The 16,908-nt window shown below is 37.8% G+C and overlaps 1 protein-coding gene across 5 annotated transcripts in view; it reads left to right on the plus strand.

Annotated features, from left to right (window-relative positions):
• Window positions 1-16,908, plus strand: part of DST (dystonin) — a 289,395-nt gene that overhangs the window by 178,943 nt on the left and 93,544 nt on the right. For 4 of the 5 annotated variants that reach the window (XM_054179939.1, XM_054179940.1, XM_054179941.1 and 1 more), the window contains 5 exons: window positions 9,598-9,750; window positions 11,021-11,254; window positions 11,533-11,814; window positions 13,413-13,958; window positions 16,366-16,542. In XM_054179939.1, the coding sequence (XP_054035914.1) occupies window positions 9,598-9,750; window positions 11,021-11,254; window positions 11,533-11,814; window positions 13,413-13,958; window positions 16,366-16,542 (1,392 nt within the window). Of the gene's footprint in view, window positions 1-271; window positions 5,819-6,042; window positions 6,190-6,356; window positions 6,573-6,748; window positions 6,896-7,876; window positions 8,111-9,597; window positions 9,751-11,020; window positions 11,255-11,532; window positions 11,815-13,412; window positions 13,959-16,365; window positions 16,543-16,908 lie in introns of all 5 variants that reach the window. The other variant, XM_054179938.1, reaches the window with a different exon arrangement.

A 16,908-nucleotide genomic window follows, 5' to 3' on the forward strand; every position in this document is an offset into this window, starting at 1 on the left:
ATCTCCTCTTGTCTTTCACTAACCCTGTTTGTGTATGCAAAGCATAGGTTTTCAATTCACAGATGCATGTTGATTTAAATCTTTTATCACATCGTGTGCTGTTGAATGACTGACATAGATCACTTGCGCATTTGAGCTGCTAACATTCACAGCATTCTTCCAGGCCTGGTGAGTACCTGTTTTTATGTTTACCATGCATTAAAAATCAAAAGAAAGTTAAAAATGTGCAGTCCAAAGTTAGTGACAACTTTTCTTTTATATTCCTTTTTAGGTGAATAAAGTCATTGCTGGTGTCGTTGACCAAACGACCGGAGAAGTCTTTTCAGTCTTTCAGTCTATTTTAAAAGGTTTTATTGACTATGACACTGGAGTTAGATTACTTGAGAATCAGCTGGTCCTTTCTGGAATAATTTCTCCAGAATTAGGAATGTGTTATGATTTGGAAGAAGCTCTTGCTCATACATTAATTGATGAGCAGATTCTGTTACGGTTGCAGGAATTAAGTAATGCAAAGAAGCTTATTTCAGAGTCGTCATTATCAAATCTTCCAGTTGTATCGGCTTTAGAACAAGGTCTAATTTCGGAACCTTTGGCTATTAAAATTATTGAGAATCAGCTATCAAGTGGGCTCTTGATTTTGCCATCTACTGGAGAAAAACTGACTTTGCAGAATGCTTTCCAGAGAAACCTGATTTCTCCAACATTATATACAAAGCTTCTGGAAAGACAAGACACGTGTAAAGATCTCATAGACCCCAACTGTGCTGAGAAGATTTCCCTTGAACAGATGATTTATAGAAGCATAATACATGAAGGAACAGGGTTAAGACTCCTACCTGTGAAACCACAAGAAAAAGGTAGAATCACATTGAAATGTGGAAGGAAGATAACTATTTTGAGGGCAGCTCATGAAGGACTCATTGATCGGGAAACAATGTTCAGGCTGCTGGGTTCTCAGTTAATATCTGGAGGTATAATTCACCCTGACTCAGGGAAGCAAATGACTCTGGAGGATGCCATGAGACAAGGGATGATAGATCAGGACACTGCTTGTGGGATTCTCACACATCAAGTTCAGTCTGGTGGAATCCTTTCTCCGAATTCAGGACAACGCTTGACTGTTGATGAAGCTGTGCAGTGCAACTTAATATCATCTACCAGTGCATTGCTGGTATTAGAAGCACAGAGAGGCTTTGTTGGACTAATTTGGCCTCACACTGGTGAAATATTCCCTATATCAACTTCTTTGCACCAGGAGATGATAACAAATGAGCTGGCATTCAAAATACTAAGCAATAGACAGAAAATAGTTGCACTTTACATTCCAGAAACTTGTGAAATAATTGGTCTAGATAAGGCTGCAGAGGCAGGAATAATAGACACTAATACTGTGTCTATTCTGACCAATGTAATTTTACCAGATAAAATGCCTAATCTGGAAGAACTAGAGTCCCCTTGTAAAAATGCTGCAAAATGGTTATCGGGTTATGAATTTTTGCCATCTGTTTCTCATGACTGTGAGGAGGAACAGGAGGATTCTGGCACAGAAGACCCTGTATGTCATAATTTAGAACAAGCTAAGAAATTACTCATATCTTACCTAATGGTAAATAGTTATATGGATGCAAACACTGGAGGAAGACTTCTATTGTATGATGGACAACTGCAGGAAGCCATCAATATGTTGCTGGATGATGGTGCTACAAGTAATGCCAGTGTGTCAGAAATTAAGTTTAATAACAAATACGTAAGCCAGAAAGGAATTAACCTGAAGTCGGCTGGCCGTGTCACAGGCAGTGTTCAGGGTGATCTTTCAGATGCTGAGAATACTTCTAATAATGGGGGATTAAATCAGTTGGAAGATTTGGGGAATTGCAAATCTTTACACGGAGATGATCTTCATGGGTGTAGACCAGATGATTGCAATGCTACTGATACTGAGCAATCAGAATATACACAGGTGACATTGTTAACTAACCCTGCACAACTTAGCAGTGTTGTAAATAGCACTCAAAATTCCATGAACAGAAATGCATTTAGAGACCTTCCAGAGACTTCCGAGTGGACAGAACTGTGTAAGCATGACAGTCAGAAGGAAAATTCAAGAAATGCTGAAGGATATCTTCCAAATTATGCAAATATTTCAGAAACAGAGAAAAAAGAGATTTATATGGCAGACAGTCTGGGAAATGAATACACCTTACAAAATCCCTTGACTGTGAAGGGTTCATCAGATAATGAATCCTGGACAGAGCTGGAAAGGTGCACAGCATACAAGCCTCCTGTATTGCACGCTGACAGCAGCAGAGTGGTACTGGATAACAATAAGAAAATTGATTTTGTCAGAGGCCATGATTCATCCATCAGTTCAGATACTCCGTATAGACTTCAAGAAGAACTGGTTAGTCGATGTGGTGACACACTGCAGTTTGAAGATAATGAATACAGGGAGCCACTTTTACAGGACTATGCTGATGTACATAAAAGGCCATTCCTAGAAGACTGTCGTTATGCACGTGGCATGCCATCCTCAGGGGACTGTACTGATTTGTGGAGTGAGCCGTATCTAGGAGGCATTCACTGCAGGCCTTCATTGGACAGCGATACTGTTACACAGGAGGGACCACCTGTGGGGTACAGTAGCAGCACAGCACAAAGGCTAACCACAGAAGAAAGTAGTCTTACATTCAGTGAGTTACTACCCTGTGACAGTAGTTCTGACTCGTCAGTAGAAGGGAGTGATGACATCCCAGAGTTTAAAAGTAACCGCTTGCAGCATGATTGTGGTGAGGTAGCTTCTGAAGATGACAGCTCTCAGTTTGTTGATGATGATGATGATGATGCCTATGAAACACCTCAGGTTGATGATGATGACAGTGATATCTATGATACTCCACAAATTGATAATGACAGTTCCTGTGGCACTCCTCGAGATGATGATGGTTGTGATACTTTGCAGCTGGGCGATAATGATACAACAGAGCCAGAACTGTCTGGAATATCAGTGCCACTGGGTTTTCTAGAGGAGAGAGGTGGTCTAATAACCCTGAGAGAAGAGACCAGCTCTTTTCAACAGCTTGCAACTAATGCTGGAGAGAGTATCCACATCAGTCTCAGAGGGCTACCTGAGAATGTAAACACAGTTTCTGCAAGTGCTGAAAATGTGGAAAGAATTGCTGAGGAGGAAAGGGGAAGAACAGGGAGCTTTGGAGAAAAGGAGCAGAGGTTACCAATTACTCTGGAGAGTGAAGGAAGAGAGGGAGGCCGTAGTTCTTCACAGCAGTTGTATGAAGCAGAAGTGCAAGACAGAATTGAGGAAGATGAAATTAAAGCCGAAAGTGACTCTTGTGAGGATGAATCTGAAAGTACACAAGAGGAGGAAGGTTATGAGGAGGATTGTAGTAGTTTCGATGATTCTGACACTGATTCTGACAGTGATGAGGAAATGGCTTTTTTCAATCCACATCGCCAGTGTATATCAAAAGGTGACCAGCTGTCAGTTTCCTTAGGAGCCACTGAAAATAACTGTGAAAATACTGAGAATATTGATGACTGTTGCTATTCTTTTGGCTGTAAGACACGATATAGTTTGCAGTTCCAGTCTAACCATGAAAATGGAGAACTATCCTCAAGAAAATATGAATCTCCTGAGCAAAGATGTGTTGGTCTCACATGCACAAGCGAAGAAAATGAACAACAGGAAATGGAAGATGAATATGAGACTTCTGTCATAAGTAAACACATGTCACAAGACACTACTGAGTCTATTAATGCCTTTGACGCTAAACAGGCATCCTGTAAGAATGAAGAAAATAATAAAACACAGCTTGAAGTTCCAAGTTCTCAGCTTCCTGATGATACTCTGACATCTGATGTTAGTGTAACAGCCTTCCTAATTACAAAGAAAGCTACTGTTGATGACGAAAATGCTCAGACAAATTTGCTTCTCTCAGAAGGCTTTATTGATAGCATGCATACAGAGAATAGTACCATGGCAATGTTACATTCAAGTCATGGTGAAAGACAGCAAGAAGCAATATTTGCAGAGGGAAAAGTATTAAGTGATATGGCTGGTGCTGAACAGCTAAAGGAAAGCTCATCCCAAATGGACAATAATTTCCTTATGGATATGCGTTGTGTGAGTGATGGTACTAGTTCACTTAGTGACCAAGTGCATCCAGTGAGCAGTTGGGAGCAGGGTCAGATAAGAAGTAGTTTTGAAATTACTGCAGAAAATAAAAATAGAGTAAATATTACAGAGGAATGTGATACCATGGGGCTAAATAGAAGTCCCATTCAGATGGAAAGCCTTGGGGAAATATTTGATGCATCAGTAATTAAAGCTGATAGGGAAACTCCTGTTTCAAGTAAAGAAAAAGCAAATGTTTTGCTTGACACTGGAGGTGGTGTGAAATTGGATGAATTTCAGAGAGATTTTAATGTTTCTGCTCCTTTGAAACATTATACAACTAACATAAAAGGAGGTGGCCATTCAGAACTAGGTAAAACTGAATCCTGTTGCTTTGAAGATAGGGAAAAAGAAGAAAAGGGCATACAGAATGAAATTAGTTTTCTGCTAAAGACAGAAGAAATGCCTTCCAGTGAATTTAACACTTACTCTTTTGCCCCAGATGATACAGTGAAACCAAAGGAAATTAGCGTAACTAAAGAAACAAGGAGAGTTATCTGTCAAAATGCTGACAATGTTCTTAAAGGCCTTTCAGAAAACAAGAGCAGCAGTGATAGTGGATTTTCCCCAGTAAAAGCAGATGTTTTAGGAAGTTTACAGGATACCCAAGAGTCAGGGTATAGGAGTGAAGTGCTACCTTGTGCTAGTCATACCCATACCACTGATGTTTCTTCTGAAATTCTGAGCAGCATGAGGACTGACTTGAATTACAGTGTCCAGAATGAACATGAGATACTGAGAAACACAGAGGGAGAAGAATTCACGGCCAGTGAGACTTCTTCCCTTGGAAATGGCTTGAAAATACAAATGTCCGTGGAATCATTGCAAAAGGAAGTAGAAACTCGCAAAGATTTTCAGTTTGAGGAAAGTATTTCACAATCACCAGAAATGTCTGATGTACCAATGGAAGACTTCAAGAATATATTACAAAGGAAACTGAAAAAGGGGCATGTTTACTTCAGGCACGAGGGTGAACCCCTTAGTTATTCTGATACTAAAGTTTTAATGGAAAGTTTACTCACAATGGTTAGAAGCACCCAGCGTGTGAGTGGCATGTCTAGTGGGCCAAATCTCAAGCAAGTAAACAGTGCTGTTGGAACTGCATTAATGTTTAGTGCACCTTGCACAGAAACAAAGGACAGTGATGCTCTTTCGTTGCTTTGGCCTGATTGTAGAAGTCCTGATCTTCTTCGTGATATTCTGAAGCAGGAATCCTGCAAGCAAAAGATGTCTGATCCAGATGAAAGGAAGAGTGAAACAGATGTGAAAGCTCCTGTGCCAAAACATACTATTTCTGAACTTCTGGAGACTTTTCAAATCTCACCTGGAGATGAAAATACAAGCAAATTAGAGGAGCTGATAAGTGGCTTGCTTACAAACTCAGAAGTTGCTGGCATCAGCACAGAACGTGAGGGTAAAGGCAAAGTAGGTGGGCTTTGTACTGTTTTCTCAACAGAACAATCAGAATTTGGATCAGAAATTGGAAAAGAGAAAACACTGGCAGATGACAGAGCTGTTGCTTGGAAAAGTGACCAGGAACATGGGAAGACAGAAAGCCTGTCCAAAGGCTTGGCTGAGCCTGTTTGCAAAACAAAAGAAGCAGTCCTGCGAGACATCCCCACAAGCCTGGTAAGTAACAACAGCTGATATGTCCTACATATCCTGTGTCAGAGGAATTGCATGAATCCATTTTAGTGCTGGAGAGAATAATTAAACTGGAAAAATAATTTAACAATAATAATAATAAAATAACAATAAATTTAGAACAAATTATTAAGACAAGGACTTTTATGGCTTATTTTCAGGTCTGTCAGTTTGGAAAACCTTTTCTTATTTGTACAATTAACTTTCAGGTCAGTGGAGTACAACAATGTTTAAAGTTAACAGAGAAAATGCAAGGATATTTGGGAGTGCTTCAAGATATGAAAAGCTGCCTAGATTACCAGCAGCCTATTAGTAACAACCTGGAAATACTGAAAGATGAACTAGAACAACTAGAGGTAGGTAAAGTATTCTTTATGCTTGTATTTCAGTGATGGGTGCTAGGAAAAGCCCTTAGATAAAAAGAGGTTTCAAATATATTTAAAGTAACTCAGATTTAAATGGTTTTGGGGTTTTTTTTGCTTAGTAACTTAATACATTTTATATATGTGTTTTCTCTTCGTAGTCATTTCAATCAGGACTGGCTACCTTTGCAATTATGCTAAAAAAGGACATGAAGTTAACAGAAGAGTTTTTAAAACTTTGTCATGGGGATATTCCTGAAGAGAAACTTAAAGAGCTAAAGATAAGCTATGACTGTGTGCAGGAAGTATTTTTGGCTATCTGTGATACATCTTCAAAACGAGCGAAACAAATAGTCAGTGCTGTTGACTTGGAAATGGTATGTTTTTATCATTACACTTTTTAACCTTGATTTTCTTTGGGGTTGTTTGTCTAAAAAGAAAGAACTAGGGTTTGCTTTATTTTGTTTTATATTAATATAAAAATGCATGTATGATTCTATTAAATGTGACTGGATTCCAGGAGCAGAAATAAGTAACGAACTTCCTTTTTCAGTCTAAGCTTGCAGTATTGCACCAGCAGCTTTTAAGCAAACTGCAGATATTTTCAGACTGGATCACGGAAAACAGTAAAATTGTGAATGACTTCACAGTGAATACTGCTGATGTGGAAGAGATGGGGAAAAGTTTACAGAGACTTAAAGTAAGTATCCTTTATGGCATATGTTGGTGCTTCTGACAAGTGTTGCTGCTTATTATGAAGTATTACCTAGATTTTGTATACCTGCTCATTAATCTCCTACCATTTAGGCATCTACAACTAACTACTTAAGAAGATAACTACTTGATAACCCAGTAATATAATCTCTTTGATTTGCTTTTTCTCTTGTAAAAAACAATGTTGATAGAGTTTGGCTCTACTAAGAAAGCTGTTGGTTGCAATGTTTGACCCTTTTTGGAAATCTGATTTATAATACAAATACCTCCGTGATTAAGATAGGATCTTTATGCATAAGGTCCAGAATCTTCACTGAAGTTCAATTACTTTCCAAATCTGATCTGTGTTAGAACAGAAGACGAAGAAAGATAAAAAGCCCTTTGTTGCACACTTCTTGAAATGAGTCATGAAAAAACAGATCAAATTTTTAGAAAAATTCATACCCCTCTGCATGTGTGAATCATAAAAATGACATTATTTTGCTGTGCTTTAACAGGATTCCAGTATGCATGGTAATGTCATAGGGGCTGCACAGTGTGCAACTGTGGGCAGAATTTGCCACCCTGCTGGAAATGAAGCTTCTCTCTGGCATTAAGAACAGAAATGCTTTCAAGTGAATATTTTAACATGCATGGATCTTCCATCCTGAAATGCAGAAATGTTTAGCCTAACCTGCCATAGAGCTTCCAGAGCTGAAGGTTAGCCAGTTTTCAGACATCCGTGAAAGAACAAAGAAATAGATGTTCAATGTCATCTTATTTGTTACTTGGACGTGGGCTATCCCTGAAGGAAACCAGTGTCTGAATGCATCAGAATGATTCTGACAGAGTTTTGATTTACTATGACTGAACTGTCTCCCCAAAACATTTTGAATCAGGGGCTAAGAAAAAGTGGGTAGTGGTACTTGTGTTTTATTAGTATTGAACTTGTATTCATTGCTAGTCATTTCCTTCTCTTCATTTACAGAACAGTGCTGCAGACCTTGGCTGTAAAAGGATGGAACTAGAGTCCACTGCATTTGATGTTCAGTTCTTCATTTCTGAACATGCTCAAGATCTTTCTCCAAATCAGAGCAAACAGCTGCTGAGGCTCTTAAATACCACCCAGAAATCTTTTCAGGAAGTACAGGAAGCACTAACATCTCAAGTGGAAAGTTTAGAGACTCAGTTACAGGCAGCGCAAGAGCTGGGTGATCAGAAGGTTTGCCTTTCTCTGTAACTGAGTGTTCCTGTCTGTGGATGAGAAATTCTAACACCAGCATGCAGTATACTATATGTATTCTTATCTTCTCAGTATTTACTACAGATGAATTAATAGTTCTATGAAGATGGATGATATCGATGAAGTTTGGGTTTTGTTGGAGGTTTTGTTGTTGTTTGGGTTTTGTTGTTGTTTGTTTGATTTGATTTTTTTGTTTGTTTGGTGGTTTTGTTCTTTTTTGGGGTTGTGGTTGGGATTTTTTTGTGTGTGTGGTTTGTTTTGTTGTTGGTGTTTTCCTTCCTTTCCTTGGTACAGCCACAGAAACACCATATTAGATTATGGACAAGACACAGTTTTGGGCACAAGGATCTGTACAGCCTAAGATGACCAGATCCACTTTTTCTAGCAATGAGAGGTGTTTACTTAGTAGGTATATCAGTAATTAAATAAAGCAGTGAACTGGCTGCAGCTATACTGGACAGTGAATTTGCCATTGCACCATTATTCATCACTTCTGTCCTGCTGAAGGTTCTCTTTTCCTTTAATTTACCAGGTCATCTACGTACGTGATCTTTTTTCCTAGGACTCTATAGTCAAAGAACCAGATTTGTTTAAATCCTTACTACCAGGGGTTGTTTTGTCTGAGACAGGTTAGATGGACAAACATCGGTAAATCAGCTGGGGTATTTGCAATTCCAGGTATAGGCACTGGGAAGAGTATGAGTCAAGCTGGGACCTTGTCAGCTGGCATGGCTGCAGCTGGCAAACATAAAGCAGCCTTTGTAGAGTCTAAGGAGGCTGATAAGATGTTGCTTCTCTTCTCTCTCAAAAGTAATGTTAAGACTCAGGATCACCATCTCAGCTCTCTGTTTATGCATAATGAAAGATGTTTTAGCATTCTGAAACTTGGTATTATTTTTCCATCATAAGAACACTTATTTCCACCATACTTTGTGAAAGAAACATAAAATTTCAGAAAGACACAGATAACTTTTCCAGGACTAAGGAACCATAGTGAGGTTGCATGGTTTGTTCTTTTCTACTGCTTACAAATTCAACATTTTCTATTCAGGTAGCATATTATGCATACCAACAAGTGCTAACTCACAATCACAACTAACCTCTGTTTTGATATCCTTTTTTTTCCAGAATTAATAGTGTTTATCACAGGTTTCAAGTGATTAAGAGACTGGATTTTCTCTCCTGTCGTTGGAAATTTCATCTCTCACATATGTGCATGGCCAGACTTCTATTGGGCAATTCCATCAAACATGGTTTCTTTCTCTTACAACATACCTGAGGTTTATCCATAACTTCTGTATGTTCATCTTGCTCCTTGTACCACTGCTATCATGTTTACAGCATACTTTAAAAATTATTACTTTGCAATATTGATGTTCAAAGGTAATTCCTATTAGAGTGTCTGTTAGTTTCTGAAGTGAGGATGGTTTTGTTTTATTGTCCAATTGTACTTGGCTCTAATATAGGATGTGGCTGAACGGCAACAGGAATGCAAAGAGAAACTGCAGGAAATCTGTGATTTGCTTACACAGACTGAAAACCAACTCATCGGACAGCAAGAGTCTCTTGTTATTGGAGACAGCAAGGCTGAGCTACAACAATACCAGACCAAACAGGAGGTAAGCCTAATTCTAGTCAGATAAGTTAAAGAAGACTGGATGCAGAAGAGAGTGATTAGGCTCTTTTGTTGAATAACAAGACTTGCCATGTGAGAGGAGAATAAAGTAGCTTTGTCTGACTTACCAAAAGTAAAGGCTTATTGCCATGCATTTAAAGTACTGCCCCTCAATACACTCCGTGTGTGCCACTGGGAGAAAAGAAAATTTCATACTAGGAGATACTCGAATAACAAGAATATACTAGGCATTTAATAAGCACTTTTGGAGCAGGCATGACATTTTTTCTATTTTATATTAAAATTGTTCCTGTCAAATATGATAAAATCATTCTTGTTTATTCTCAAATAATTTAATCAGCTTGCTGACTGGTATCAGGAAGTGCTTATTCCTGTTCGCAGAATGCTGAAGAATTTTGCTGCAGCTTTCCATTGCCTCACTTGCATTTTGGTTTAAATTCTGTTCTTTTCTAGTGCTGCTTGCAATCTCTGGTGTCCTTGTGTATCAGGGCTCTTCCAGTTTGCTTGCTCTCTTACTGAATCTTTGCTTTTCAGCTGTGTCTGGTCATCTATAAGCTTTTACTCTGTCTTGACTGATAGTAATTGAGTGTGTGATAGTTAAAAGGCTGAAGGACTCAGTACTGGTTTTTTTTTTACCTCTTTCTCCTAATAGTAGTTGATCTCCAAATCAGGTTTAGTAATCTATAGAGGCAGAAATCTCCTTCTTCATCTTGCCTTGATTTACTTGTCTTTAAAGTAGCACATGTAGTTTATGAAAGTTCTCCTTATAGTCAGATAGAAACAGCCCTAGGGTACCCTTTAATATTGCTTACCTGTCTTGGGAATTTATGGCCTTAAATGAGATATGCACAGGAGAGAATTGATATGACATCTTCTTCATTCTTTTTCCATAGCCGTTAGTGACTGCCTAGCAGACCAGTGGTTGTTTGCTGGTTGATCTGTTGTAGATCCTATGGTAGAAGCATGTCTCAGGAGGGAAAGGAGAGCTTTAAAAAGTCTTAGATAGGTCAATTCAGAGCTTTCATCCTCAATGAGCTATTTGAAATGGTGCACAGAAGTGTTTGTCAGTGAAGGAGAGACTTATCTTGAAGCTATAAAAAAAGAAACTATATTGAATTGGCAGCAGCATTGTCAGATGTCAAATTTGTTTTGTTGTTTGTATAATAATACTACCTGCAGTTTAGTAAAGTACCACATGCTTGGAAAGATTTAGTGAATAACTGGCTCCTCTTTGCTTTCTATTTTCTCAAAAGGAGATTCAGAAAGACATGAGAATGAGTGCCCAGACACTGGCAGAGATTGTGAAAAATACTGAAGCCTTCTTGAAAGAGAGTGGAGAAAAGTTGTCACAAGAAGACAAGACTGTCATTGAGCAGAAACTGAATGAGGCAAAGACTAAGTGTTTGCTCCTTAGCCAGAAGGCAGAAGAGTCAAAAAAAGAACTGGATAAAGCTATGACAACAGCAATTAAGCAGGAAACAGAAAAGGTTTTTAGGCAATCATTTCATACCTTTATTTCAAACTTCTAATGTATCTTACAGGATTATTCTTGCAACTTCTTATTGATCTGCTGGGGAAATAGTAAAATTTTGTTTGGGTAACTAATAAACTGCTTCCTGGTTTATTTTCTTTAAACTAAATCTTTGATTAAGTTACATGGTACTGTTTATTTTATACTGCTAACATATTATAAGTGGTCTGTTTGCATATGATGTTTTGTATTGCCTAAAGGTTTCTAAACCAAAACTGTGAAATTTCAATGTAGGTTGCAGCCATAGAACAGCTGGAAGAAAGTAAAAATACAATAAATAATCTCTTGGATTGGTTATCAAATGTGGATAAAGAAGCGGAGCATGGCCGGAAATATAAGCAGGTGATAGAACAAAACGGAACGCACTTTGAAGAGGGAGATGTGAAAGCTTTGGAAGGAGAGGAGGATGATGTCAATGGTAATCTGCTGGAAATAGAGGAAGACTTTGAAACTCAGGTGGATGGACTAGTAAAAAGTACAGAAGATAATCTTAACCAGCAGTATCAGAAAGTCAAGGTACTGTCACTGGGTTTATTGAATGCTTAGGTGCTAAGCATGTCAGCCCTCATTCAACATGTGTGAATTCAGCCTCACCCTTTCCGTCGCAGACTTTGGACCAGGCACTATGAAGTTAGAGAAACGCAGTTGTAGGCATTTCAGTAGTTAGAAAGTACTGAGAATTTGTCACTCCCTTTCACTGTTACTATGGTTGCTTCCTGCAGAGTGCCAAAAAGTGCATATTCTACAAGGTGTATTTTAAGATTCATCATGATGATGAATCTGTTCTTGATTTTTCTAGTGAGATATTAATGCAGGCAAGTAAAATACAAAATCCAGCAATATAAATTCATACCTTTTACATGACTTCCAAAAATCTTTTTAACAGCCTAATGATTCATTACCCTGCATGTCCTTGTGACCACCGATTACTAATTGCTGAAATTACGGCCTTCAATCTCTGTAACTTTAATGTGTGGGCAAAACACTGTTTTAAGGCTTCAGAAGGGCAAGATACTTAAAAACCACAGCACAGCATTTTAGAAACAGATTTTCTAGGTGAGATAATTGGAAGCATTTAAAATAATAATATCTTAGTTTTATGACATTTATTGAGTTACAGTTGAGCAACCAAGAACACCTAGGTGTGGTCTGATGGACATGTTGATGAAAATGATTGTGCTTTCCAAAATTCCCAGCCTAAAAAGATAAGATTATTTGGGTTTGTATTCATAATGTTTTTTCTCCCACCTTTTTTGACAGTTCTTTTCTGCACGTAATGCCTACAGGATAATAGCCAACTGTACTTGTGGAGAGAAAAGCACAGTTTTTATTTTACATAGCTATTTTACATGGGAGTAGAAGACTTTCAAGAATGGAGACTTTTTGAAAGAATCTGAAATATGCTTTTTATTTGGCCCGCAGTTTCGGTTCCTGTGATTCAACTGATTTATTTTTTTATGAGAGAGAAACAAATTGCATGCATAGAATGTCTTGATCTTTAGTGATAAGAGGACCTGCTTTATGACCAAGTATATATGAAAGAGTAATTACTTTTGAAATTGAAAAATGAAATGAGAAGAAGTGTATAAGGTATATGTATAAAGTGTATAATCAGTGTACTGTATGTTCATTCAGTACAAGAAGGAATAATCCTTTTTATTGTTTGATTCTTTTCCTCCTTTTGGTCTGTTTTGATTTGGACCAGTTTTGATTTGGAAAGTTGCTTGCCTTCCAATGCTTTATTTGAGAACTCCAATTTTTATTACAGTAAGGATGCTACCCTTAAGTAATAAGCAAGTAATTTTTATTAAGAAAACAGATTTAAAAGATAGATAATGTCTAGAAATAGAGGGGAAAGTGTTTGTGTGATATAGATACCCTATTTTTTCTGAGTTCTAGTGGTATTTGAAGACTCCTGTTTGGTCATTTCCTATATATATGGCTAAAATTGCCTGAATGTTTTATAAAATTCTGAATCTGCACAGATATATGATGACCAGGAGTAACACTTTCACTTAAATTACTCACAGAATTTTCTTTTAAGAAGTAATATGTTTTTAAGGAACCATGCCAGGAAGGTGCTGGTCCTAACTTAATATTTTTTTTTCATCCAGGCTCAACATGACAAAATAATTTCACAGCAGCAGGCTGTCATAGTAGCAACTCAGTCTGCTCAGGCACTTCTTGAGAAACAAGGGCACTACCTTTCCCCTGAAGAAAAAGAGAAGATGCAAAGGAACATGAAGGAATTGAAGGCTCAGTATGAGACTGCTTTAGCTGAATCAGAAAGGAAAATGAAATTGACTCATTCTCTAAGAGAAGAACTGGAGAAATTTGATGCAGACTATGGTGAATTTGAAACCTGGCTGCAGCAAGCAGAGCAAGAACTTGACAATTTAGAGGCAGGTGCTTCTGACTTTGGTGGTATTATGGTCAAGCTGAAAAGGCAAAGGAGTTTTTCAGAAGATGTTATATCTCACAAGGGGGATTTACGGTATATTACAATTTCTGGACAAAGAGTTTTAGATGCTGCAAGGTCATGTAGCAAAAGAGATGGTGTGAAGGTTGACAAAGATGGTATTGATACTTCAGCTACATATACTGAAGTGCAAAATAAACTGGATAATGCTTCAGATCGTTTCAAGTCTCTCTATACTAAGGTAAGTTTCATTTACGTTGAGTAAGAAAGACTACTATAATTGATTTGGCAATCTGGATAAAAGAGGGTTAGCAGATGAAACATACACAGTAGAAGGTTGTAAATTCTTTGTTTCTTAGATAACAGAACAAGATATCTTTCTAAAGTATTTGCTTTAGTCAAGTACCAGACTATTTAAGGTCTGGATGGATACAATTTTCCACCTTTTGTTATAATGGAGAATAAACCCAGGTTTCTTCATTGTTCTTTCCAGCCTTAAATGCATTTTTTGAGTTAATGACAGTACGAGATGTCTGAGTAACATTTTGGGGTGGAAGGAATTGTAATACATCTCAATACATCTCTTTATGTTCATTGCTGCATTTCCCACAACTGCTTATTTTAACATTCAAAATTTTGACCTGATTTTTATCCTGAAGTAGTTTGTTCCGATGTGACCTTTGTTCTCAGCAGAAGGCCTGCAAGAACATAGTGATTTGAGGACAGGAATTCTCTTCCACTGTACTGCCAAATAAACATTTTATCCTTTACAATCTGAGATTAGTCTCTTAACTACTGGGAAACCAGTAGCGCAAAATCCTCCATGTACCTGAGGGAAGATAATCCAGCTCTCTGTGCCGGGTTCACGTATGAAATCTGTCTGCTAGAACTAGACAAACATCACCAACTAGTCTCACATGCCAACTTTTCATCTGTTTTCAAGAAACCAACAAAGTATGGTTCAATATTGACAATAACTGGCAACTGTAAACTTTAGAGATAATTATTAATAGAACCATTTAAGAGACAGTTGCTGTCAGTACCTTTAGAATAGAATAGAATAAACCAGGTTGGAAGAGACCTTCGAGATCATCATGTCCAACCTATCATCCAACACCACCCAATCAACTAAACCCTGCAACCAAGCATCCTGTCAAGCCTCGCCCTGAACACCCCCAGCGACGGTGGGGTTAGATTGTGCTAGTTCGTAATTTTCTGAGGTCATAGATCTCAGACTCTATAGTAGAGTCTCAGTGTCCATCTTCAGGAATTTTCATCTCTTTAATGTTTTCTTGCTCAGAAACATAAATTATATGAAGTCACAGATTTGATCACTTGATTACAAAGAGTGTAAACCCTGTTCTCTCAAACAGTCTGTGAAGAAGGCTCTCTAGTTACAGAAGCTCATTTGCATTGTCCTTACTTTACTTAAATGAACAGTGAAGCTAAAAGCCTGTATGAGCAGATTAGATTTCCTCCAAGTTCATTTATTGGATTCACTTGAGTATTGTGAAGATGTCATTGCAAGATTTTCAGAGAGCTTATTGTTATGCATGTGAAAAGCCAGCAGCTTAATTTGTGGTCTCAGACTGTCAACTTGTGAAGTTCTAACCTTTCCAGGTATACATTTAGCACACACATAACAGGCATACTTTAAATAGTTCACCATAAATATGCAGAGCACAGCAGACTTTTCTTAGTAAGTCTTGAAGGAAAGAGTTTTAAAAAGTGTGATCTTCCACAGGCTGTGAGATCTTCCAAGTTCTAAATTGGTGTATTAGTAATCTTTCTGCTTTTGTGAATAGTTATTTTGCTCTTACAGATATATATATTCACACACATGCACATGACTTTGTAGGCTCATATGTTGAAGGAATGTTTTAAGTCGGTTCCCGATTAACTGGTTGTGTAAATGAGTCCATTCTATGTTTGCCCACCAGATGGAGACTCTGTACCATATGTAAATGTTAAAATGCAGTGTGAGGAAGTTTCAGAATATAAATACTTGAAGTAACTGTTTATTATGACTTGATACAATGGGATTTTGCTTGTGAAACCATCTCCAAAAAGTCTGAAAGACTGAGCTTCTTGTATGAGCATGCTAACATATAGAACTAATAGGGTCTTGGTCAGATAATGTTCTTAAGTGACCAAAACAAAACGTATGTGCAATTCTGAGCCATACCACGTTGTATTCACTATGCAGAGAAGGTATTTATGAAAGCTATACTTTGCTGTTTGTGTTTTAATGAACATATACATATATTCTGATTTATTTTTTTTTTAAATTTCCAGCTTTGAGTTCCTAAATTTTTGGTGCCAGAGTGCTGATGAAAGAATTTTTACATCAATTAATCAAAAAGTATTCTTAAAGCTTTTTCTTTCTAGTGCAAAGGGTTAGATTCCAGTTTCCTGTCTGCATCAGTGAATTGATTGTAAATCATGCTTGAGGAGGACTAACTGGGAGAATCTGTGTAGCCTGCCCAGCAGTCTTGCCTTAGTTTAGAAATGAAGCCAAGAGTGGAATGATGATAGTGCATGAATTTTTTTCCTATTTCGCACAGGAAAGTATGACCTTGAGATGGAGGTGAAATGCAGCACACTATTTAATGCCTGCATATTTGCTTGTTTGTTTTCTACTCTTTTAGTGTAGTATCCTTGGAAATAACCTGAAAGACTTGGTGGATAAATACCAGCATTATGAAGATGCCTCATCTGGACTTTTATCAGGTCTCCAGGCCTCTGAAATAGCTGTGAACAAACAACTATCAGAGCCAATTGCAGTAGATCCAAAAAATCTCCAAAGACAACTAGAAGAAACCAAGGTGAAAAGCTTTACAAAGCAGAGTACTTTTGTCCTTTTTTTCTGGGGGAAAAAAAAAAAAAGAAAGAGATAATCTGGAATTCAGGTGGCCATAAGCCAAAATCTTGCTTTGCATATGGGCATGCAATTTTTCTAGTTCTGAAATTCAGCTCTCCAGTGTGTTACTTGAAAAGCATAAGGGTGAAGATGTCGTGAGCCAGAGTGAAAGCAAGATGTGTTTTGTATCATGTAGCAAATTAGAGGGTGAAATCTGGAAAGGTTTTGAACTGAAATCTGAGAAAGGTTTCAGTGATTATAGTTTGCAATTGGACTTTGCTTGAGACTGAGTTCCTGATAGAAAACACCATCTGATGTTTTTTGTCTGTGA

Source organism: Dryobates pubescens, chromosome 3, assembly GCF_014839835.1.
Source record: "Dryobates pubescens isolate bDryPub1 chromosome 3, bDryPub1.pri, whole genome shotgun sequence".
Taxonomy (NCBI): Eukaryota; Metazoa; Chordata; class Aves; order Piciformes; family Picidae; genus Dryobates; species Dryobates pubescens.